General features: G+C 37.1%; 2 protein-coding genes across 2 annotated transcripts; both read right to left on the bottom strand.

The window, feature by feature from the left end:
* Positions 1-61: 61 nt before the first annotated feature.
* On the bottom strand, positions 62-12,193 carry LOC108428960 (cyclic nucleotide-gated cation channel beta-3-like; the record flags this gene model as incomplete). Its single annotated transcript, XM_017700362.2, has 17 exons — positions 62-305; positions 618-759; positions 881-1,033; positions 1,897-2,015; positions 2,136-2,219; positions 2,860-2,957; positions 5,136-5,295; positions 5,389-5,530; positions 5,639-5,761; positions 5,912-5,976; positions 6,077-6,163; positions 6,376-6,426; positions 6,531-6,739; positions 6,852-7,151; positions 8,413-8,573; positions 10,963-11,080; positions 12,169-12,193. Coding segments are annotated over 17 exons (2,055 nt in total), but the record flags the coding sequence as incomplete, so codon positions are not given.
* Positions 12,194-13,510: 1,317 nt separating this feature from the next.
* Positions 13,511-25,079, bottom strand: LOC108428909 (cyclic nucleotide-gated cation channel beta-3-like). Its single transcript, XM_037536924.1, has 18 exons — positions 24,900-25,079; positions 24,019-24,082; positions 23,725-23,806; positions 21,724-21,881; positions 21,091-21,465; positions 20,721-20,929; positions 20,554-20,604; positions 20,356-20,442; positions 18,974-19,038; positions 18,671-18,793; positions 18,031-18,172; positions 17,583-17,742; positions 17,015-17,112; positions 16,192-16,275; positions 15,127-15,245; positions 14,857-15,009; positions 14,069-14,219; positions 13,511-13,531 (listed from the first exon to the last, which is right to left on the bottom strand). The coding sequence occupies exons 1-18, from the start codon at positions 25,077-25,079 to the stop codon at positions 13,511-13,513; spliced, it is 2,322 nt and encodes a 773-aa protein (XP_037392821.1).
* Between the last annotated feature and the right edge of the window lie 458 nt (positions 25,080-25,537).

Raw genomic sequence — 25,537 nt, forward strand, 5'->3', positions numbered from 1 at the left:
ATTCTCATTTCTGCAATATGTTTTCAGTATGTAGTTACTTGTTCATTTACCGCGATACTGAGAAGATACAGTTGGAAAGAGAATTAAAGGCAAAGTTATAATTCTTACATTTTATAAAAAAAAGGAAAAAAAATATACCAAGTTTGCACTGTGTGATTTTTACAGTGCTTAACAGGAATAAAATTTCCAAGTTTACCAACAGGTATCAAGTCCAGTTTATCCCTTCAGTGTCCAGTGGTTTAATAGAGGCATAATGTGGTAACAACCCGCACACGTCTCTGTTGAGCTTACTTCTTCTCTAAATTCTAAAGAAAAACAGAACATATAGATCAGATCAGTTTCTGAAGGATACAAATAATTTACTTGTGTGTCAAGGAAACCTGAATTTTAATTTGCCTCCCACCAATTTTCCTACCCACCAACAGAGTGCCATATTAATAGTGTCTTTACCACCCGAGATTGGTTGTTGTACTATGTTTGGAATAATTTGGAAATGCTATTACAGTCTAAATACATAGATAAACAATAAACAATGCAATTTGAATAGGATAACTCAAATGAGCCAAGACAGATTGTGTGTGTAATATATATGTATGCAGTCTACTGCCCTTAAGTACCTTCAGTTTGTCCAGTAAACCTCCTTTTCCGAAGGCACGAAGCAGTTTAGGAGTGGGAGGTTTGTTTCCGAATAATGCCAGTCCTTTCTTCTTCTCTTCATCTGTTTTGGCTGCAGCTGGACCTTTGGCCTTCATCAGTTTCCTATAGGTCAGAGAAGAACTCATGACTGACCACTGAATTAATTTGTGATTCAGCATGAATCCATTTGAAGTCAGTTCTATGTCACATCAAAAGAACCCACATAAACCTGAATCAAACCCACCTTCCTTTCCTTGCCAGAACTTTCTGTGACTCTGGGTAGTGAACCAGGATGTCATTGAGGTCTTTCTTATCCAGGACAAAGAGGTTGGCAAACCCATGTGCTGCCACATTAGCTGTTCTTCTGTTTCCCCCATCTTTTGCTGACTGCAAGAGACTGATCCAGAGATTGTTTGCCTGGCAGTTTCAGCAATTTCTTAACAGAGCTTAAGCATGCAAGACTAATTCTACCACTGCGATAGAATTTGGGGTGCAAATATTGACATATAATTTAAGTATACTGTTTAGTCTGTTGTATAGAACATCAGTGAAGTTGATGTCTAAATCTGAGCTTTTCTAAAATATAGTCCACGGCCATTGTAGCTTCAAAGTCACATTGTATGTAGAATAAAATTGTGAATATTGCACTCATGCTGGTATTGTTTATTAAAACACTTATGTTTCAAGAATAACACACCACAGTGGGTTTTTGTGACATATGAAGCTGTTTGAGTGACTTTGAATTGTCCCTTTTAGATGAAACAAACACTCAACAGTATCTCAGTAACATGTCAAAAACGTGAGGGATAGGATTAATTTTTGGGATGAGGTTAAAGTTAGGGTAAGGATTATGGCAAGTGTTAGGATTAGGTTTTGGGATGAGGTTAAAGTTAGGGTAAGGATTAGGGCCAGGGTTAGGGATGGGTTTTGGGTAAGGTTGGGTAGGTTATGTTTTGTGTAATGGAAGTAACATTAACAATACATCTACTTAATGTAAATAATGTATTAACAGGACATCTACAAGATATTTACTTTAATGTATTCAGATGCTGCTCTACTGCTACTTCACTGATATGTTATGTTGCTGATCATCTGTTAAGAGTTTATTAATCATCTACAAAGTACCACTCCAAATAAAGTGTGACCCAAAAACGCAGTCACATTATATTACAACACATTTTCAAAGTTGTAGGATGCCGTTTCCCACTCACTGATTTACTTTTATAATGTTTACAGTGTTGATATGATTTCTCTCTGTACCTGATCTCTCCAAACACACATCCTGCCTTCAGTGTCACAAATACAATCTTGTTGTCAGGCCCGCCGATCACCTGCACCTCCCCAGCCTTGATGATGTACATCTCTCTTCCAATATCTCCCTGTGTGAAGTTTGGATAAGTTTCAGAATGAGTTTAAAGCACTGCTGTCTTCAAGATTAACTAAACTTGCTGAATCAAAGCATGATTTGCATGATGTGTGCAAATTTTAGTTGGTTTCACCTTCTTACAGACAAAATCTCCAGGCAGATACACAATGGACTTCAACCTCAGCAACATATCCACAAGCATTTGGTTATCACAGCCCTGTGAGGAGACATTTCAACTTAGGAACATGGATGGCAATCACACCACTTTCCTATCACTTTCACTGCCTGCCATTGTATACATTTACTGTCTACTATTCATCTCATTAGCTGTATTAGATGGTCACCACCAGAGGGCAACAGATAATCAGCTAATGGAGGTACTGTAGAACCATAAAGTCACACACAAGAGTTTTATTTTACTCACAAGAAACCTGAAGTAATTATACATATGCTCTTAATTTCAGAGAATGTCTCAGTATTATTAGAATGTGGATCTGATTTGATTTCATAAATCAAAATTTAGTATGCTTGTGTCATTCTTGGTGGTGGTCAGTGGGCGGTGCCTCATAGCAAGAAGGGCCTGGGTTCGATTCCCTGGACTTGGAGTCCAGTGTGGAGTCTCTGTGTGGAGTTTGCATGTTCTCCTTGTGTCTGCATAGGTTTCCTCCCACAGTCCAAAGACATGCAGTCAGGCCAACTGGAAATGCTAAATTGCCTCTAGATGTGAATGTATATGTCTGAGTGTCTGCCCTGTGATGGCCTGGCGACCTGTCCAGGGTGTTTCCTGGATAGGCTCCAGCACCCTGCACAACCCAGAAAGATGAGCAGCTTAGATGATGAGTGAGTGTCATTCTTGCCTTAAACAGATCAATCTTCTGGAAAGTGGCAAGGTTGATGTCCACAGCAATGGCTGTTCTCATCACCAGAGGCATCTTGTCCAACAGCTCTGATTCATCTAAACAGATGGGAATACACTATATTTCTCACATTCATATTATTTTTTTCATATTCCTACAGTCATGAGAAGCATACATGCCAGTACATTTTCATCCTGTGTGGAGGAGGTTAGTAGGATGATGTTGTTGTGACTATCTTTCACCAGTGTAAATTACATCATCTTTAGACACAATCTGTTTACGTTAATCACTAATGTTCTGCTATGTTATGTTGTTGTCCAGTTTTAGAGCACTAAATGCAGTCATACATTCTTAAAAATAATCATAAAGAAACCTTGAGGAATTGTGGATGGTTCTTTGATGGAATATTCCAGAGTTCTTCCAACCAACTGTCTGCCATATCAGTACCATGTGGGTGATCACCATATGCAATGATTTGGACACATCACCCAGTATTTAGAAAAGAACAGAAAATCCAGTGACTCAAAATACATGTATAAAACAAGCAACTGCCCACTGGCTTCTATTATAAGTGTGTTCTGCGTCAAGAGATGTTCTGTTCTTTTCTAAGCACAGAGAAAAGCATTGAAATAATTTCTGCACTAATCAACTACAGATGCAGAATACAGAGATTAATGCTAGAGTTTTCCTTTAAAGGATTATCCAGTTAAATGTTCTTTATGAGTCCAAAGATTATTCTGTAGATTACCATGCACCTCATAATGCTTTCATAAAGCCAAAATGAGATGGAAATCATAATATTCATTCTGGACTGTGACAAATCAGGGAGGGTCTCTGAGGAAGCTGAGCATTTTTGTTTATAGTTTTGAGAGAAGGAGGTTAAACATGATACTATTAATGTTATTTTCCCCCACCTGCTGTTGCATGATTACAAAAGCAAATAATCTAAAGTTTAAAAGTTTCAAAGGCAGACAAAAGTTTCTAACCTTTCAATAAAGATTGTGGATAAAGAATGATTTTATCTTTTAAATGATATTATGAATTGTGCTGAATATGACCAAAGACATTAATTAACATTTTGATCAATTTTAATTTAAAGGTTGACTTTAAAGGGCCCATATCATGGAAAACAAAGTTTGATACAACATGTAAACATAAAGTTTCAAAATCCACTCACTGCCCAGCTTATGCAGTCCATTTATGGTGATGACATCAAAAACTACATATTTACATAAATCCTCCTATTTAGCCTGCAACAGTGTAACCTCACCCATTCACACTGAAGTCATAAAGTTTAAAGCAGACCTATTATGCTCATTTTCAATGTTAATGATTTTATTTTTGGGGTCAACTAGAATACATTTACAATTCATTTTCTCATACTATACATCTCCATTCACCCTCTGGCTAAAATGCTCTGGTATTGCTCCTGTGTCTTTAAGCCCTCCCTCATGGTGAGCCCAGTGTGCTCTGATTAATCAGCTTGCCCACTCTGTTCTGAACTGTCAACTACAAAAGCTGTTTTTCCAACGGTTCTGCTGTAACAGTTGAGTGTGTGACGGTGTGCCAAACTTGCCAGTAGGCAGGTAACATGTATTGTGCTATACGATTGTGTCATCTTGCAAAAAAGGAAAAGGGCTGCAACTGAAGTAAGGCATTTCAGACAGCTAAGAAAAGTGGTTATGCTGGTATAGATAGTAAGGCCTTCTGGTGTGTACTTTGAGCTTTGTAACTTTGCACACTTAATTGGTGTCACATATGGGCATGTATGGTTATTAATTTACAAGTTTGTAAGTTTCTCTTCCACTATTTGCACATTACTATGGGCAAAGTAACAAAATGCCAGTAGGAACAAAAATTTCAGAAAGTAAAGTGTGGAGACCTCGGACTTCTCTGTTTCTACAGTTGGTCTGAAGAATTTTTTTAAGCCAATCATTTAAATATTTGTTTCATCACATCATAGTTCCATTACATAAAGTTGAGAAAATTTCAACTTGACTTGTTGCTTGTTGCCCTACCGGTGTTTCTTTGCTGCTTCTGGTGAATTTGCAGTTACAAATTGCATACTCCAATAGGAAATGACTGGATGCCTGTTGCTCTATTGCTTGCTAACATGAATGTACAGTAAGGGATGAAGACAGGTGGGAAAATGGTAATGTAAAAAAGATTTATAACATTTTTTTTTTATAAACCCACACAAAGGTTATAAGCTGACCTCAGGGGGAAAAGTACAAAAACAGTGTATGATATGGGCCTTACGCACCATGAAGTCTTACCCAGCATGCCCTGGGAGTCCCATGTATAGTTGTACCAGGTGCGCACTCTGTTCTGTACCATCCTGGGGATACTGTATGTATTCATGTATGCTACACACGTGTCCATCGAGGCACGGAAATAGGTCTGTCCTGCAGTGGCTGCTCCAATGACATCTCTCATCTGTTTTTAAAATCCAGTTAGGTAGGCTTTAATTAGACACTGGAGTGCATCCTCTCACTGTACTCTTCCATCCATCTCTCATTTCTTATGTACCTGTCCAATCAAACTGGAGAACACAAAGACCCCCATGAAGAAGTTTACCATCTGAAATATGATCTCAAAGAGTGTGTGTGGCTCAGGCAGGCCTCCAATAGTGATCAGCGTTCGAGTGGCAAAGTAATAACATCGCAGATATCTGTGGTGAAAACAGAAGGGACAAAATAGTTACATTTTCCTGTAATATGGATTTCATGGACATGAATGCCACTAGACTAATGCTTAAGTGGGACATAAGAGCTTTTACGCAGTTCCTTGGCCATCATATGTCCATTTTGTACTGCCAAGTCCCTCATAGGCTGAAGCTACATAGTACAGGCACGAATTGATGTGCAGGCAATAGAGGAGGTAGCCAATGGTGCGGGCCACCCTATGAGAAACAAGCAAAGTAGAATACATTTCAGTCCTTTACATGGTAAAATGTACATAGTCCTATCATTCACGAAATGCAGGCTTGAAATTAGAAAATGTCCTTTAAAAGAAGGTTTCAGCTTTACAATGAACAGAACTCCTTTTATACCTCCAAATATAAGCCTTAGCCATGATGCTTTCAAGTCGATCACTGAACTCAAAGAATGACTCGATCTAATGAGCGAAAACAGACGACGCGTCATTCAGAAAATCAGCAGTTTCTGACACAAAACCACACAGACATATAAGCATTGTTTATAGATTTTGTGCCCACCCTTAAGAACCTGTTTAGTCGGTACACTGATGAAAATCCAAAATAAAGAGAGAGCAAATCGAATGGAATGATGCTTATCAGGTCTGTCTGTTGGGAGAACAAGAAAGGGTAAGATTAAACTTGGAGCATGATGGTCAGTACATTTAGCATATTTAAAGGGTCAGGAACATTGGGTTTTGCTATCAGTTCCATTTAATTTCACCCTACTTGTTAGGATTAGCCTTGGATTTGATGCTGGAAATAACCAGTTTTATTATAATGAAGTCCACATTAAAGAAGGATTGAAGCATCTTTCTCACCTGAAATCTTGTTGACTGTCTATATTTCTGCTTTGACATTGGTCTGTCTTTCTGGAAAATAGCTCTTTGTCAGCTGACGTTTGAATAACACAATAATACATTCTCTCTACATGACCAAACAGGTTTTAACACATGGTTGTATGTTCAAAACTTACAATGATGTCCCCTCCTTTGACAAACTGTAGTCGTGGTTGGAAGATGATTATGTCGATGACATTTATTATGTCTGAAAGGATGTCAAAAAGTATCCAAAAAGGAACAGCCGCTGGTGTGTGATAGGGAAAGCACAAGCGTGCCGTTGCAAACCATATATTGTAGTTGTAAGCCACTGTGACAACACTGAGCCATTTGATATAGCGGCGATCTTTTGTGAGGGAAAGAAAGAGAACAGAACCCAGAGTGAATGGCATTGAGGCATGCTATCTGTAAAGGAACATCTGGAGTAACTTCACAGCTGGCCTACTTAATCGTCTTACCTGTGAAGGGATCGATGGTGGACCCTAAGTAATCATCCATCTTGTCCTCTATAGGTTTCAGAAGAAAGTCTATACAGTTGCATTTGATTTTTGGACAAATTCTCTGAGCAGCTTCTGCTGCTGCCTTTTCCTGCTCCTCCTTCAGTTTTTCCTCTTTCTCCTTTTTCTCTTTCTCTTCCTTTTCTTTTTTGGCTGCTGCTTTTTTGGCATCATCTTCCTTTTTCTTTCTCTCTGCTTCCTCCTTCTTTATCCTGTCTGCTTCCAATTTCTTTTCCCAGTCTTCCTTGCGATACACAGGTGCTGAATTTAAACAGAAACGTTCTGATCAGACTCAGTGACTTGCACCGCTGACGCATGTTTGAATTACGGTAGTGGAGTCTTGGATCTTATGGGCCCCCAGATATGAAAATTGTTTTCAATGAATAAAAACACTTTGCTTGTGCCTCTAAAAGCTACATCACAGAAAACCGGTTCATTACAGTTACTTTGCAGGATGCTTAAAGGTTTGTTTTATAAAAGTTTTGTTAAGATTTTGGTCTAAAATATAACAAAGGTAAATCCACTCAAGACCAAACAAAATAGTCCCCAAATATTTTTTTCAGATTTATGACTATTTTACAATTATCAACATTACATATAAAACTAAAAGAAGTCACAAGTAGGTGGTTGGTGGTTTTGAATAGTAAATAAAATGGCTATATTTGTGTTAGACATTGTGACCCCTGGTTCCCATCAGCACCAGGTTCTCTACAATGAAGCAGTTCACACAAAACTGCCTTAAACTATTTTGTTTACATCTTGACTTAAGTAGAAATTTTGAAAAAATGTTGGAATTCCCCTTTAATCTAAATGTTTCCATTAGAATTCCAATTTGGACCACAATGTTTGTCATATATAGCCTGACAAACCACTGGCCACATAAGAAGGTCACATAGATTCCTGAAAACTCTTGCTGTGTGACATACACCTGCTTTAAAAATTTTGGAATCATTTATCATTTTAAGAATTGCTGCTAGTTTATTCAATTTCATTATTTTGATTTATTCAGCTTTGTTGATTGATGGACTGTAAGCTAGATACCAAAAGGTATGTCAAGATATGGTAATGTCTTGATAAGCTATCGGCCTAAGATTAGATCATCACAGTTTAAATATGAGGCATTCTGGATATTAATTTTAGTTAATTCATTTTAGGATATTAATTTGAACTGCCTTCCAATATTTTATGTCTTTCTCAGTCATATGGAATCATCTACAGCTCGGTTCATTATTCTGGACATATCTAAAACGTCTTTCTGCAGTTTAGTCTGAAATCTGTTAAGTGATAACATAGTAGCACCATAAAAGAATCCACCCTCTGTACACCCCACTTTGAAATATTATAAATATTATAAATATTATATAAAATATTATAAATCAGAGCTATTATTAAATTGGCTGTTTGATCAATGCCATAGGAGTTTCACTGAAAAGACAATTCTCCGTATGTCCTTATGACAGCTATAACTACAGAAGCTGGAGCATGGTGTATTCTATGCTTCATGTGTTGCTCTTAGACTTACTGACTGGAGGGCTGCACTCTGGTGAGGAGGCATAGGGGTCTGTCACCTTCTCCTTGTGTAATTTTGTTCTGTCTCTTAACCGCTTAATAATCTCTCTCAGCTGGTCATCAGATACCCTGTTGATGACAATGGGTGGAGGAGGAGGTGGAGCCCCCTCTTCACTAGACATAAGGAACAATAATGAAATACATTTGTTAGCTTTATATTTTAGAAAAGTAAGATTATACTTGGTGATCCTAGACAAATGTAGTTATGCTATGAAGCTGCCATTTATGTCTAGATGAAAAAAAAACTTTCTTCTGTTACCTAAAGAAACATTCATTTCCCAGTGATACAGAACTTTTGGTCAAGAACTCAACTGTCAATTGTCAGTCCACACCAGCTAGCATGCACAAATGGTAAACCTGGGGCTTTGACCTTTGAGATATGTTTCCTCACCTGCTGGCTTTTGTTTGTGCATAACTGCATGAAATATGTGGAAAAACGTTTTGTAATATCGGTTGTGCTTTAAACCCCTTCTCCATCCAAACAGATGAATCTGATGTTCTGAGCATGTTGAAAGACTATTCAGAGTGAACTCTGTGAAGGACGTGTGTTCCGACGTTATGAGTGAATGATCTACTATTGCTATCACGTCGTTATTGTCAGTGATTTGTTGTATGGCCACCAGAGGTCTCAGTCCCCGGAGTACTAGCCTTCTTGCACATTAAGCACCTGCACCTTATTTCAGTAATCAGCCACTGCTTAAATACCCCCTCCTTTCAGCCAGGCAGTGCGAAGTATTGCTAGTGCGCTTGTGTCTGTACATTGAACGGTTTGGAGCAACTACCTGTCTTGTGTTTCTGACTCTCTGCTTGGATTTTTGCCTTTGCCTTTTGCCCCTTTGTTTTGGATGATTGGTTTTCTGGTTTTGACCTGTTTTCTATGCCTTTTGACCACGAGTTTTAGATTGCCCCTTCTACTATTAAACCTGCACATGGATCCTTCTTCAGTTTCTGAGTCTGTTGTGTCACAGTTATCAGGATAATAATGTTGATTTTGTATTTGAAGCCTACATATGAGCTGGATCTTATATTTAAGGCTGCGCATGCATAAAGATGTATAATGTAGCCTGAAAAAGTTCTGAAAAATCTGACCCAATGCCTCTGACTTTTAGGTTATTTCAGGTTTTACGGAGCGACAACCAGCAGTGCACACTAACCATATTCTAGCATATACTCTTACCTTGAACAGAACTACTGTTTTTAGTTTCAACAGTAAAACAGACATAGTGCTGTTTTAAATGACTAAGATGTAAATAAAGCAATTGAGTGCGGTTGGTGTGAAATGAGTCTGACGAAACCAGATGTCTGAAGCGTTTAATGCTAAATGCTACCCCAGACTATTACATGCATGAAATGAATATGCTGCCTGATGTTTTTCTCTTTTACAAGTTTTGAGATAATCTTTCAACTCTAAACATATTTTTAAGCCCATTCAGGGCACAGAGCACATGCAGGGTGTTTTAAAGCAAAATAGTTCTCAAAGAAAACTTTTTTTTTTTCCAGATTTTTTTTCTACTATTTTATCATTTTCAACATATAAACACTCAGAAGACAAGTGTGTATTGCACTGGTGGTTTTGAAAATGAAAATAGAAAGTCGATATTTGAGTTCCTATCAGCACCACTGTAAAGATGTTTTGTAAAATAAACCATTTCACACCAAACCATCTGAATGACTTTTTATACACCTCAGTCACTGAGTTATGCAGAAATTATGAGAAATTGACTAACTTTTTTTTATTCAAAAGTATTAGTTATTTCAAATGTTTAACTCTTTTGCATAAAGGCACAAAAAGTGAGCAAGAATATATGCACAGTAACATTCTTTTAAACTGCTGTGTCTATTACCACTGAGAGACAATTGTTTATTTGGCAAATAAAGGTTGCACTTTTTATATTCCATCTTGAACACGTATCACAGTTAAAATAAAACTTAAATGTACCCTGAGGAAAGGAAACAACAGAAGCTTGTACTTGTACGTGAATGCTAACGCGTGACCTTCTTAAGTCACAAATACCACAAATCCTCTAATCGTCTTTCAGCTATTTTGGAGACACACAAAAAGAAACAGGTTTAGCGGTTCTCCATACCAGGAACCAGGAGTTTACTACATGCTTGATGACACTAAGTTGCATGTACTGAGATTTATGAAAATGTCTCTGGCTTTATGAACACAAAGTAAGAATTTGTTCCAAAAGATGCTGCAACTTTGCATTCCTCTTACTTCTTTGTCCCCAGGGAGGTCTCCTTGAAGAGCCAGACAGTTTCCTTTTTATGATTAAATATTGGTGGCAAAACAAGTATAGAGTATATACTCTATATACATATATATATATATATATATATATATATATAAAAATATAGAGACCATGTAGCTTAGCATTTTAAAGCAAAACCCAAAAACAGTGCCAGATACACTCTCAGTACTAATCATAGAACTAAGCCTTAGCCAAAGTCGTCTTGCACTGCCTGATCAGGTTTATATAGAAAGAAGCTGAACTCTTACCCCTCTGGAGCTCCCTGTGTGTTATTAGCTGTATCTGCTGGTTTAGCCTCAGGTTTAGGGGCCTCAGGAGCAGGGGTGGGTGCAGGGGCAGGTGCAGGAGCAGGGGCTGGGGCAGGATCTGTAGAAGAAACAAGACAGAGCTGTTGAAAATGCATCATCCCTTTTTTTTCTTTTTCATTTTTTTTTGTGCAAAAACATGACTAGTCTCTTCCTCCGCAAGTAGGCACTGCGCTGCGCAATCAAGAATGTTTTGCATGTAAGGTAATACATCAAATTGTACATAACATCTTTCTCTGCAACTAAATGGGAATAGACTGCATGTAAATATTGAGTAAATTCTCTCTGTGCACTTTGAGTTTATTCTCAGTTCTATCATTCAGTCGAACAGTATCATTTCAATTTTGTCACAGTACAATCAAAAGTCTGCAAGGAAAGTATAAAAAAAGATAATGTAAGCTTTTCATGCTCTTAGCGCTGGATTACTCACTAAAAGCCTGCAAGCACATGTGCACAGGGTAATAAATGAGATCATCCAGTACTATAAGACTGTAAGGAACGGTTCTGCACAAAATCTACAGTTCCTCCCTTATCCCAAGCACAGTCAGTCAGCCAAGACATGTTTGGTTTCCAACATTTTCTTCCTTTTTACACTGGAGCTACAAGGCTATGTTCCTAAAAAGTAAAGGAAGTATATGCAATTCAAATGCCTTTTTAGTGACTCACTTGTACTACAAGCAAGTAAATTACATATCACTAATATGGAACTAAGTGAAAACTTGATTTAAAGTGCCTTTTAATGTTGACTTCCCCTCATAGTGAAACAATGAATGCACTGGCATCATACTCAAGTAAACACCGGTCAGTTATGGCAAATATTATCTCTACCAGAAAATTATTACAACACAACCAACACAACCAGTTTCTTCACTGCAGCAACATTACTGCCTGTAATGTGCCAACTGTTCATTCATTTTCACATAGTAAACGTGCTAAGTTTTTGACGTTAACCACATTGTGTGTTTTATCTGGTGTCTAAACTGATGTTAATTCCGATGCAAATCTTTATAAGCTTATATTTACACGTGTATTAACGTTAGTATCAACTGCCAAAAATAAAACAGTATGACACAAAATCAATGCATTAGAATTAGGCATAGTGAACATGGCCACAAAAAGATTATCAGCATAACTTAGGAAATAATTCACCTGCAGGTTTTTCTTCTTCCTTTTTCTGCTCCTCTTTCTTCTCCTCATCCTTTTCCTTCCCTGCCTCTTCTTCCTATGAACACAAGAATTTTTTTCACACTTGCCTGTTCTCACATAGTCACAGTACATTTAACCAGTACGATAATATACTTGAATAGAGTAGAATGGAGTTGAGGCTACTATATATTCTACTAGTCCTATAGGCTGTATTGAAACACTGGTGAACACGGCTCTCTTACCTTAGCCGGAGGAGCAGGAGCCGGTGCTGGTGCAGGAGCAGGAGCAGGAGCTGGTGCGGGAGATGGAGGCTCTGGAGTTTGAGCTACTGCTGCACTGGGCCATAAAATTGCTTTCAGCTTGCTGAACATGACTAATTTAGTTTATTCCTCAGCTCTGCTCAACCAACTGTATTTGCAGCCTGGACTCCAGCCTGCAATTAATTCTTTTAGCCCTATTAATTCCCTCTGAGGAACACTCTTGTCCCCATAGGTCACCACAGTTCACCTATCAGAGTTCACCTATCAGAGTTCACCTATCAGAGTTCACCCATCAGAGTGCTCATCACACTGTACCAGCCTCAACAGACCAATAGGGCACTGTGCTCAACAGATTGTGCATGTGGTGTTCTTTTTTGTGGGCACCACTTGCAGATCCACTGAAAGCTAGCCAGCCACCAGACTAATAAGCAGAGCAAACAGATCTGTTTTCCTTTAGTCTGTTGTTGCTTTTTAAAAAATGTTTTTATTTATTCTTATCTCAACAAGAATGTATTTGTGCTAGAAAGCACTTTAGGAACTACTACAGGTGACCGGAATAGAAGCAACACTAGCCCTAGTCTATTTCTGTACTGTGTATATCCATCTATCCATCCATCCATTTCCTAAGCTGCTTCTCCGTCAGGGTCGCGCGGGGGGGGGTGCTGGAGCCTATATATATATATATATATATATATATATATATATATATATATATATATATATATCCTGACCACACATACAGAAAAACTACTTACTTAATGTCTTGTACAGACTAAGGAGATTACCTAAATGATTCCACTGGTTCTTAGTCCTTTCACCAGACTGTCAGCAAATGAAAAAAAGGCCAGGCTAACTAGACATTTTGGCTTGCTGTAGGTAGTGGAGGCTGATTTGAACACCAGCAGTTTAAAAATAACTTCCATTACGCTTCATTTTAAAAATATCTCCTTTATTATTTTATGGTACAAAATGTGGATCTATTAAGAAGCAGTTAGACATTTCCTGGATTCCAGATTATTTACAAAAATGATCTCAAAGTCATCTCAAAGGGAAACATTAATATAATTTCTTTGTTGCAATTATCTTCAATCTTTAGAAGCGGCATGCTAGAAAAAAAGGAAACAAAAGAAATGAATATTATGTCAGTTTTACTTATCTAATTAAAAAGGTTTGTAAAATGCTACTTGATTCTTGATAACAGTTGAAAATTTTGTTAGGTGCCTATTTGGTAATTACACTGTATGTCAAAAAGTATATCTTCTTTTAATTAGTGAATTTAGCCATTTATGTGTATCCATTGCTGACACAGGTACTCAACAGCACACACACAGCTTGCATAATCCCCTAGTGGACCTCGCTAATGATTTTGTGGCTGAATGCAATCAAATCCTAAATGCAAACTAAAAATATAGTGCAGATTAGAGTGGTAGAGCTGTTACTGCAGCAAAGAGGGGAACCTTTGTGTTAATAACCTTTATTTCAGAAGAAGCACTGGGTGATCAGGTGTCTACCAATTTTTAAGCATATAGTGTATGATAAATACTTTGAGCAGTACATTTAAAGTTTCTTTTCAATATCTTCTTAAAATGTTTGGATGACCGTGCTGGGGGGGTCATTATTTAAGAAAATCATATGTTTCCTACCTTAAGTTTATCCATGAATCCTTTTTTTTGGAATCCTCCAAATGCACGGAGCAGTTTGGGAGTTGGAGGCTTGGGTCCAAACAATGCCAGACCTTTCTTTTTCTCTTCATCTGCTTTGGCTGCAGCTGGACCTTTGGCCTTCATCAGTTTCCTATAGGTCAAGGAAACAAGAATTGGTATTTAGTGCTGGTATTGATAATGGCTGTATAATGGCTTTGAACAGTCATAATGTGCAAGTCTAACCTCTTGGGCTATAACGATACACAACATTGAAAATGCAACAATACAAAAGTATCACATAATTTTCAAAATAGTTGTGCTTTATAGTGTCCCAATCCAATGTTCCAGCCACAAGCACATACACCATTCAGCCACTTCGATGAAACCCCCTCCTTTTTTTCTTCACTCATTGTCCATTTAATCAGTTCCACTTACCATGACCACCACATCAGTTTCACTACAGTTCTGAGAATGAACCACCACCCAAAAAATACCTGCTCTGTGGTGGTCCTGTGGGGGTTCTGACCATTGAAGAACAAGGTAAAAGGGGGCTAACAAAGTATTCAGTGAAACAGATGGACTACAGTCTATAAATATAGAACACAAAGTGCACCAATATGGTATGTGGAGCTAGTTAGATTAGACAAAGAGTGTAGACAGAAGGAGGTGTAGTTAATATATGGTGTATATAATCCACAATGCAATATGTAAGGTAGCAATACAATTTGATCACACTGTGATATGTTGTATTGTTATATCCCTTCTTATCTTCTTTCTGTTGAACTCACCTTCCCTTTCTGGCCAAAACTTTCTGTGACTCTGGGTAGTGAACCAGGATGTCATTGAGGTCTTTCTTATCAAGCACAAAGAGGTTGGCGAATCCATGTGCTGCCACATTAGCTGTTCTTCTGTTTCCTCCATTAGCTGAGGACTGGAGAAGACTGGAAACGGGGAGTACAATTTGCCATTACATTCATTAAGTGTGCCTCCACCTAAACTTTACACATGCATGTGCCATTGTACACTCTGTAGGCCAGATACACTTACAACAGCCTTACCTGATCTCTCCAAACACACATCCTGCCTTCAGCGTCACAAATACAATCTTGTTGTCGGGCCCACCAATCACCTGCACTTCTCCAGCCTTGATGATGTACATTTCCTTACCAATGTCACCCTATAGGTCAAAATGGGTCAAGTAAACTGTATTAACATTCTATTGTTGTTCTATAAATACATACGCAATGATTAACATGTATGAATGATTGAATTAATTATTTAATGATTGAAATATGCACAATGTTGCACTGGTCGTTGCACGAACTGAAGCTCTCTCAAGCTTTTTTACATTGTAATCCTCAGGACATTGAGCAAAAAGACATGAGAGAATAACCAGACAGTGGAAACAATACATGATGAGTGGGTAGCAGGGTGTTCAGGTCAGTTAGATGCTTTCTATATATCACTAAATTACACATTTTTAGAGCCATTTTAAATGATCTTCCATAGAAAGTGTCTCTATGCTCTTGTCCAACTGGATTTTAAATGAAATGGCATACGATTTGTTTAAGTGCCTTTTGTAAAAATAGGGTACTCCAATCATCAAAAATATAAATCATATACTTTGGGTTTTTAACAATTTTAGAACTGAGCAGCATAAAGTAAATAACTATTTTCCATAGTTACCTAGTTTAGTTTACCCTCCTAAGAGTCAAGCCTCATTGTTAAGTGCATTTTTAATTTTCATTTCTCTTTGTACCTAGTAGCACTGACTTTAAAATTTCAAATTATGTGGTATATTAGGCTGAACTAGTTTTGTTAGGAATCATTTTGCTTCATGGTAACATTGTCCCACTGTCCTTGTACCACATGTTTAATGTCATTTAAAAGTATCATAGTGTGTTAGATCAAACTGCAAACTTTGGTAAATGTAAATTAAACATCAAAGTATGTTTAAGTAAGTAATTAATGACATTTTGTATGGGCTTCAATCCAATGCAACGCATCTTTATTTTAGAACATCAGTTCAAAATTGATACAATTATGCACAGGGCAAAGCAAGTCAAAATACAATGCCCTCCTGTAAGGACACAGAGGAGGGCACCTGAGAATACTGAACTCACCTTCTTACACACAAAGTCTCCAGGCAGATACACAATGGACTTCAGCCTCAGTAACATGTCCACAAGCATCTGATTATCACATCCCTGTAACAGCATAATATAATCAGTGAGTCAGATCAGGGAGATAATACAAACCCAGTTCCAAATAAAGTTGGGACAGTATGTGTATGCTTATGAAAACAGAAAGCCATGATTAGTATGTTCCGTAAACCTGTATTAAATTGAAAACAGTACAAAAACACTCTGTTTGATGTTCGACCTTATGAACATCATTGCTTTATAGTAAATATATGCTCATTGTAAATTTGATGCCTGAACACAAAGAAAGCTGTGACAGGAGCATATTTACTACTGTGCTATAAATGATCCAGTTTTGAAAGCGGAATTTATTGCCATCTTTTTGTTATACAAATCTTCAGCATTGCAACCGTACAGGATCTTTTTTGACCTAAATAAGTCACACATTTTCCAGTTTTCAGCCTTGTCTTATTTTCTCCAAATTCCCTGAACCATTTGATGATATTATGCACTGTATAGTGTGAAATACCTACTCTTTGCGATCTTTGGCTGAGGATCATTATATTTAAACAGTTTGACTTCTTACTGATGCAGTTTTGGCATAGTGGCAAGCCTCGACCCCTCCTTCCTCATACAGCACTAGTCCTTTACATCTTGTCTTTGTATGGTTTGTATTTTGTATAAATACAGATCACAGTAGATTGTTTTTATTTAGATTTTACCTCCTGTTCCAAGTTTTTTTGTAATTGGGTTTGTACTATTTCAATGTATATTTTTCCACTGTCTGTCTGAATTAAAGTCTTACCTTAAACAGGTCAATCTTCTGGAAAGTGGCGAGGTTGATATCCACAGCAATGGCTGTTCTCATCACTAGAGGCATTTGCTCCAGCAGCTCGGACTCATCTGAAGAACGAGTGGCAAAAAGACACTAAGTGTGCATCACATAATGGAATTATGAAACCAGTGAAGTTTGGGAGAATGACTGTGACATCACGCTCCTAAAATTTCACAATTACTACAATTCCACTACCTTAGACTGAAGGTATGAACTAACAAACTCCATCCAAACTCCACACATGATAAATTTAGCTATACATCATTTTGAGCTTTAAGCAGTTCTGCAATTTCCAAATGTGGTTAGTAGCATTTACTCAGTTACATGTAGTCAGATTTGAACTTTTCTGATATTTAGCTATATGATATTTGATGTTTAGCTTGAGTGATTATTTCACTTTAACACACTTTACAACACTTTAATTCTAGTATGGATTTAGGCCATTTTACCAATCCTTGGCTGTTTCTGTAATCTATTAAACAGAACTATTTAAGAGACTTTAAATAGTGTTTGAACATATAGGGTTAAAAGGTGTTACCCAGCATGCCCTGTGAATCCCAGGTGTAGTTGTACCATGTACGCACTCTGTGCTGTACCAGCTTTGGAATATGATTCGTCACCATGTAAGCCACACACCCATCCATAGAGGCTCGGAAATATGTTTGACCAGCAGTGGCTGCTCCAATGACATCTCTCATCTGCAATATACCATTACATACTCAAACATCAGACTCATTAAACCCACCAAATTTATGTGATTGATCAGTGATTACTTTTTGGAGTTCTAAATGATTCTAACAGTTCTGACAGTTCTAACATTTTTACTAATAACAGCTAAACCAGCTCAATGACTACAGTTCAACAAGGGATGGAGTCTACAGTGGCCAGAATAAAACTTGAGGACTAGCTATTGGTCAAATCTGGAGAAATGACTGCATGGATAGGGGTCTTAATCCTGCAGGAGTTTTACACCTTGTATGTTTTACCTGCCCAATTAAACTTGAGAAGACAAAGACACCAACAAAAAAGTTTGTCAATTGAAACGTGATCTCAAAAACTGTGTGAGGCTCAGGAAGTCCACCAATATTGATCAGGGTCCGCACAGCAAAATAGTAACAGCGCAAGTACCTGTAGAGAAACAAGAGCTGTTAAAACTTTTACTGCACATGCTGTAAAAACTCTTATATTCAACATATATCAAGTCAAACAGATGCCAATCATAAGTTATACATGTGAATAAAAAATGCACAGCCAAAAATCAGTGAGAAAAAAAAACTGAAGCAAAAAATAAAAAAATGTAGAGACAAAAATGTCTACCTGGCCAAGAACGATGGATAAAAAAAAGGCACCAAAAAAATAATTGGTCATCTGAAAGATTTGACCGAATAAGGTGTCTGGAAAAGGTAGTTCTGCGATCATCAACAGGGATTTCTCAGAGTAGAAGAAACACCTCAGGTAGCTATGAGAATATAAAAAATCCAAAAAAAAAAACAAAGGCTATTGCTATCACAGCAGTTCATAGAACACCATTTGTAGTATGCTTTTGGCACTCAGAGATGATATTCAGAAAAAAATATTTCTTCATCATAATTTTCTGAGACTGCTTAACATAATGAAGATACATACGCGCTGCCTTCACCGCTGTAGACCCACTTGGTTTTGCCAATGCCCTGATAGGCAGATGCCACATAGTAAAGGCAGGAGTTGAGATGGAGGATGAACAGGAGATATCCAATGGTACGAATTACTCTGATAAAAGAACCAAATAGGTTTTTAAACCAACTGGTACTGCTAGAGAAATTGGATGATATTGAAGGCCATGTAGCTTGAAACTACAAAACTATTGATCAGTGAATGGAAATCTCGTTTCATTCATATAAACACTGAAAACATCTAAATACTCATTGTTTTAACATATGGGCTACATACCTCCAGATGTAGGCCTTTGTCATGATGCCCTCTAGTCGATCACTGAACTCAAAAAAGGCCTCAAACTTAAAAAGAAAACACAGTACCAGTCAAAAGATGTGACTCACATACTAGTGCACTGTAAAAATGGAACATGTCAGAAGTGTTTTTGAGGTTTTAATGTAAAATATTGCTCTTGTTAATATAAACTAACATTTTTATTTGTATTGTTTCATTTCAGATAAGTAGAATCAGTTAATGTACATGAAGTCATTTTTAGGCTGAACTGGTAAACCATTTCTTATAGATATAGATGTTCTTTACTATGTTCCATATGGTAAAATAGTGATGAAGACATCAACAATGCTATGAAATAATACATATGGATTTATGCAGTGACCAAAAACAAAATTAAATGTACCTAATGTACAAACTCCATTACAGGGAAAGGTGGGGACATTTTGTTAAACGCAATAAAGAACTTTAATTGAACATTTAATTTCACTGACCAACTGAAATGTACTGTATTTTGTAAATAGAAACAAATTTAGAATTTGATGCCTGCAACACACTCACAACAGTTAGGAAAGAGACATATTTGCCACTGTGTTACATCAACTTTCTTTTTATATACATTTTTAAAAATAACTGAATCTTTTCAAAATATTTTGTATTGTACATGGTGAAAGATCTAAATTCTCTGTAATACTGCATTGAGAAAGGTTCTTTTTGCACTGTCTGGCAATTCTCTCACAAAGTTTTGCATCAAGTAATGATCATGACCCATTGTTGCTTGCAAAGACTGAGCCTTTTGTGGGTGCTCCTTTAAAACCAGCCATGACACCTTAACCTGATACCAGTTCACTTGCTTATTGTGGTATGTTTCAAAACAGTGTAACTTAAATATTCTATAAACTTTTCACTCTTATTTTTCCCCATCCCAACTTTTTGTGAGTGTGTTGCAGGCATCAAATTTTATTTGTTTATATTTACAAAATAGAAACAAGTTGGTCAGTCAAACATTAAAAGTCATTTCTTTGTACTTTTTCAGTTAAACATTCAGGAGAATGAACAAATTATAGTTTTTTTTTCATTGTATTCTACAAAATGTTCCATTTGTACAAAATGGGTTTATAGTGTAAATTCTATAATTTAAATCCTTTTTGCCATGCTGTTTTGATAATCTCTCAGATTCTTGATAATCTCTTAAATTTAAAAGCTTAATTTAAAATGTTTTGGAAATATGCTTCAACCTGACTCTTTATATTTCTCTAATAAAAAAGTTTAATCTTAAGACTTTGAGTCGGCATGACTGAAATGATAAAAATATACATTCAGTCAGGCACATCATTTTTGGCTGTTAATATAAAATAATCATTAAAGAAATCTACAGCATCACATACCCTCATGATGCGGTTGGCTCTGAAGATGGACAGGAATCCAAACGGAATATACAGCAATTCCAATGGGATGATAGATAGCAGGGCATGCTTGTCAGGAAGGAATGTGGGAAAACAACAAATTAATATTACGATTACTATTGCATTTTCATTTGCTGTATGTTATATAAGTAGCACAGTTTTATGTCCTGTTTTCAGTACCTGAAATTTTAAGGACTCTCTGTAGCTCTTCTTAATTACAGCTCTGTCATACTGACAAAGTAGAACAATAGTTTTTTGAGGAATTAACCTGAATGATATTATATGGTGAATAAATCATGTGTTAACACAGAGATTATGATATTACATCCACTCATGAATTTGCTTACAATGATGTCTCCGCCCTTGCAGAACTGGAGCCGTGGCTGAAAAATGACCATGTCGATGATGTAGATGAGGTCAGCTGTGACATCTAAGGTAGCCCATAGAGGAATAAAGACAGGGGTGTGATAGGGGAAGGCCATGCGAACCGGTATGAACCAGAGGTTGTAGTTGAAGGCGATCGTCACAATGCTAAGCCAAGCGATGTACCGGCGATCTAGAGATAATCAAATGAATGAGAATGAGGAATTAAAATGTAACTGAAACAGCTAAAAAGTGAGTAGCATTTAAAATGTTTTTCAAGCAGATCTACACTTAGTAGACTGTTCTGCAGTACACTGAGAATGTAATGTACTTAGTGTATAATACATGTTTAACCTGTGAATGGATCTATGGATATGCCCAGGACTTTATCCATCCTGTCTTCAATGGGCTTCAATAGAGTATCTATAAAAGTGCATTTGATTTTTGGACACATAGACTTGCTCTCCTCCTTTTCTGGAGCGGTTTCTGTTTTCTTGTCATCTTTCTTTTTCTCTTCCTTTTTCTCTTCCTTCTTCTCTTCCTTCTTCTCTTCCTTCTTCTCTTCCTTCTTCTCTTCTTTCTTCTCTTCTTTCTTCTCTTCTTCCTTTTTCTCAGCTGCTTCTGCAGCTTTCTTAGCCTCCTCCTCCTTTTTGATCCTCTCCTCTTCCTCTTTTCTTTTTCTCTCCTCCTCTTGCTTTTTCAAGAAATCCTTTTTTCTCAGAACAGGTGCTGTGTTAATAAACAATAAAAATATATAATACAGGCCACAAACAAACAAAGAGATAAAACCAACAACGACAACAAAAAGAAATTATGCAGAGGTAAAGGGTTTTTATTAATATAATTGTTGATTTTCAGATTAATGTAAAGACATTAAGTATCTGGACATGTTTTGGTGAGTGATTTCCTTTAGGAATCTTTCTAAAAACAATTAAACCTCTCTAGAACAGGTGACTTTAGTAAAGATTGAGATCATTTTATACTCACTGACTGCAGGGCTGCACTCTGGGGAAGATGCATAGGGGTCACTGACTTTCTCCTTGTACACTAGTGTTCTGTCCCGCATCCGTTTGATTATTTCTCGAAGTTGAGTATCTGAATATTTGTTAATTACAATTGGATGTGGTGCAGAGGGTGCTTCTTGCCTAAAACAAAAAAAAAATTGAGCTATAACAAATAAAGGTACAATACACTCACTTTTCCAAGGGAAAGGTGCATGTTTGTACCTCTACATAGCTTATTTTTATACAAAGAAGGAAAAATAAATAAAAAGCCTGAAGTCAGGACAGAGTATATATATATATATATATATATATATATATATATATATATATATATATATATATATATAGGTTGCATTGACTCCACATACTCTGTCCTGACTTCAGGCTTTTTATTTATTTTTCCTTCTTTGTATAAAATTAAGCTATGCAGAGGTACAAACGTACATATATAATTACATAAATTATTATATAATATATAGAAATTATTATATAAATATATAATTACACTGGACTATGCAAAATTGTTCCCTAACTAAGGGTATGGAAGATGCAGTCTTGAAGGAACCACCTTAGTGACTTGAGGGTACAACCAGTAACAGTGTTTTCTAAGATTGTGCTGTTCAAGTGGAATTTCACATTTTTAAAATTTGCATAAAATAATATTGTGGGGATGTAACATGTGGTTCATTGCCATGAATTTACCAAAATCTGATTTGTTAAAAATGGTGACAGGAACCAACAAGTGTGATGTCTGCAGCACAAATATATACATTTTATTTACCATTACCATACTATTTAGCCTTACTATGCCCTGCATGTACCTGTTCGCAAAAATATGTTTTAGACCAAAAGTTAATCTCCAAACTATGAATCAGACATCAGAAAACATATTTGTAACCATTCCACATAATAACTGTCTGTTTCTGGCACGAGTCAGTTAGCTGACTCACTTGATTCCTGAGTGACCTTATTCTGTTGCTGATATTACCTTGATAATATGACTTTTTAATTTTGGTTTTCATTTTAAGCAGCTAGAAGTTGCATTACTTAAACTAATAATTGTAAGATACAATAATAATAATAATAATAATAATAATATCTTACAGATTTGGAGACCCTTAACAGTGGCATCCAATTTACTTTGGCTTAAAAACGTGCCATAAATTTAGACGACATTACAAAGCTTCTAATTCCAAATCAGTCTTGTACAGCTTGGATTTGTCTATTGTCTTTGTCTACCTCTGCTGGTGAAGATGTAATACTACAACCTGTTAAGTAAACCCTGTTTTAAATTCAGTGGTGCGAGGAAGTCACTGGTGAGGGTTGGGGGGTTTCTAAACTCTGTAACATGAACCCAATGACGTATCATTTTAATTTAAATTCTGCAGATCATAATCAAGGTACACTGCCCATTGGAGATGGAAAACAAGGGAAAACAACACTATCCTCCAACAGCCAAACGAACCTCTCTGTGACAGTGAGGAATAAATATGGGTTTGTGTTCTTCAGTAATATACAACCACTGCAGGCTTTGATTTTGTAATTTTCTCAGTCCCATTGCTTAAACGTAAGTAGCTCCCGAGAGCTTCTTAAGTCACAGGAGCTGCAAATCTCATAATCTTCCCTCAGCTCCTCACCTCAGTAATCCTCCTGCTCTCTGGCAGACAAGCATAGACCCTTTGGGTAATGTTTGTGTTTGCTTAGTGTGAGTCTCAAGCTCCTCTCTTTCCCTTACTCAGGTCTCCAGCCTGTGATGCATTAATTAATTAAGCTTGATACTTCAATTAATCAGCTCCCTTATTCAAACATAGAATCTGGCCAGCGGACTTGTTTCCCTTAATCTGTGATTGATCTGATTCCCGTGGCTGATTTGATGGCACAGCAAATACAGAAGAAAGGCAACTAGATGTAATAAAAGCCCAATATCATTCTTCAGCAGCTATAGATGTCTAAATAAATACATGTGGAAAATTTCCACTCTTACCCTTCAGCTGGTGGCTGGCCATTTGCAGGGTCAGCTGGCTTCTGCTCTGGTTTTGGGGCAGGTGCAGAGGCAGGTGCTGAGGCTAGTTACAAATGAGACACAAGGGGCTTAGATGGCTTTTATCCTGAGTTATACTGGTGCCATTCATAAAAAATGCAATAGGCAGATGGGTCACTAATCTCTGATGGCAAGAAACTGAGCAGGTCCATGCATGCAACTGGTCACACGCTGACGCTGCTGTGTTTTATAGAGTGATATTCAGAGTCTAATTTAATTTAACAACCTTTGACTTACCAGGAGCTTTTTCCTCTTTGTCTTCTTTCTTGGGTTCATTGTCATTCACTGCAGGCTTTTCATCCTGTAAATTGCAACAACCGTTTGTATTGGACAGACATGCCGACAGATGGGCAGACAGAGTTCATTTAAAGATATAACGAAAAACGAAAACAAAGTTGATATCTTGTAAAGTGATTATGAAGATTAGGATCATTTTATACTCTCAAAGCCAAACAGACACACTCAATTAAAGGCAGTTCATGCAAGAAATACCATCTATTCCTTCATGGTTATTCAAACAACAAGAACACTAGCACATTTTTGGGAGAATCATTTAGATACATATGTCCAGTTCTGCTCCACTGATAATCAAGGTGCTGTTTTTCTCAATTGTCAGCCAGCACACAAATGCATTCTAAACCTCTTTCTTTATTTCATGTGTGGTTCCTGTATTTTGCTGTGGTTTCTGTATTCAAATCTCTCTCTTTGAATTCTGGAAGAGAACCTTATTTTCTAATTACTTTGACAAAATTTGCTCCTAAACCTCATATAGTACTGAGTTAGTATGTATGCAGTTCACTTTTTATTTTTGTTTACTACTGATGGCAGGTTTAAGTGCCAAGATGATGTAATGTACTTTGAAGCACATTCAAAGTTGACAACATTATGTCCTATAACCATATTGTAAATGGAGATGGTTGTCAACATTGGCAATGAAATACACAACACCTACAAAATAACATTGTAATCATTCTACTGGTGCCCACAATAAAAAGGGCAAAACAACATACAGAGGAATCACAATTACATAGATAAAATAAAAAGGCTGTGGTTCATTTTTATGAAGCTTGGAAGCACTAACTGAATACTCTTAGTGTAAAACAACTGCTGCAACATACCTTTTCTGGCTGAGGTGGTGGAGCTGGAGAAGGAGCTGAAGCTACGGCTTGAGTTGGAGTTGGAGCTGGAGTTGGAGCTGGAGCTGGAGTTGGAGCTGGAGCCGGTGCTGAAGCTGGGGCTGGGGCAGGGGTAGGACCCACCCCAGGACCCCTGATGATCTTCTTGAGTGTGCTGAACATGGCAGAAGCAGACTGCTTCTGCTGCTGTTCGCGGTGACTTCAGGAGATCCCTTTTACACTTATCCTCTAGCTACCCCCTAAAGTAATTGTCCTCATAACATGAGTGCTGATGCAATTAGTGCTTTTAGACCACTAATACCCACTTGTAGCACCAATCCCACAGTGTGATCCAAGGCCATGCTGATACATACATCTGGTCTAGGAGGAAAGGTATTTGTTCACATTTGCATTGCACAAAATGTTGACACTTTAGGCTTAGTAAATATATTAGTTTATGCTAAATATATAATTGTATTTATTCACCATTGTTCATCTAGTAAAGAAGCCTTTTAATTTGACTGTTGTGTTCATGTTAAAAATATAGTGTGAGTAATGTTGATAGATTGTTACAGAACTCTGGATCATTTAAGTTAAAACTCAGGTCACTTTGCTTGATTTGCGTTGCTCATAGAACCACT

Source organism: Pygocentrus nattereri, chromosome 3 (assembly GCF_015220715.1).
Source record: "Pygocentrus nattereri isolate fPygNat1 chromosome 3, fPygNat1.pri, whole genome shotgun sequence".
In the NCBI taxonomy this organism is placed as follows: domain Eukaryota; kingdom Metazoa; phylum Chordata; class Actinopteri; order Characiformes; family Serrasalmidae; genus Pygocentrus; species Pygocentrus nattereri.

Excerpts from the sequence above, each read along its gene's own strand:
- LOC108428909 (XM_037536924.1), bottom strand. The coding sequence starts at position 25,079 with ATGTTCAGCACACTCAAGAAGATCATCAGGGGTCCTGGGGTGGGTCCT. Across the intron at positions 20,605-20,720 it reads GCAAGGGCGGAGACATCATT|TATGACAGAGCTGTAATTAA; the intron begins GTAAGCAAATTC and ends CTACTTTGTCAG. Across the intron at positions 18,173-18,670 it reads TACAGCGGTGAAGGCAGCGC|GTACTTGCGCTGTTACTATT; the intron begins GTATGTATCTTC and ends GTTTCTCTACAG.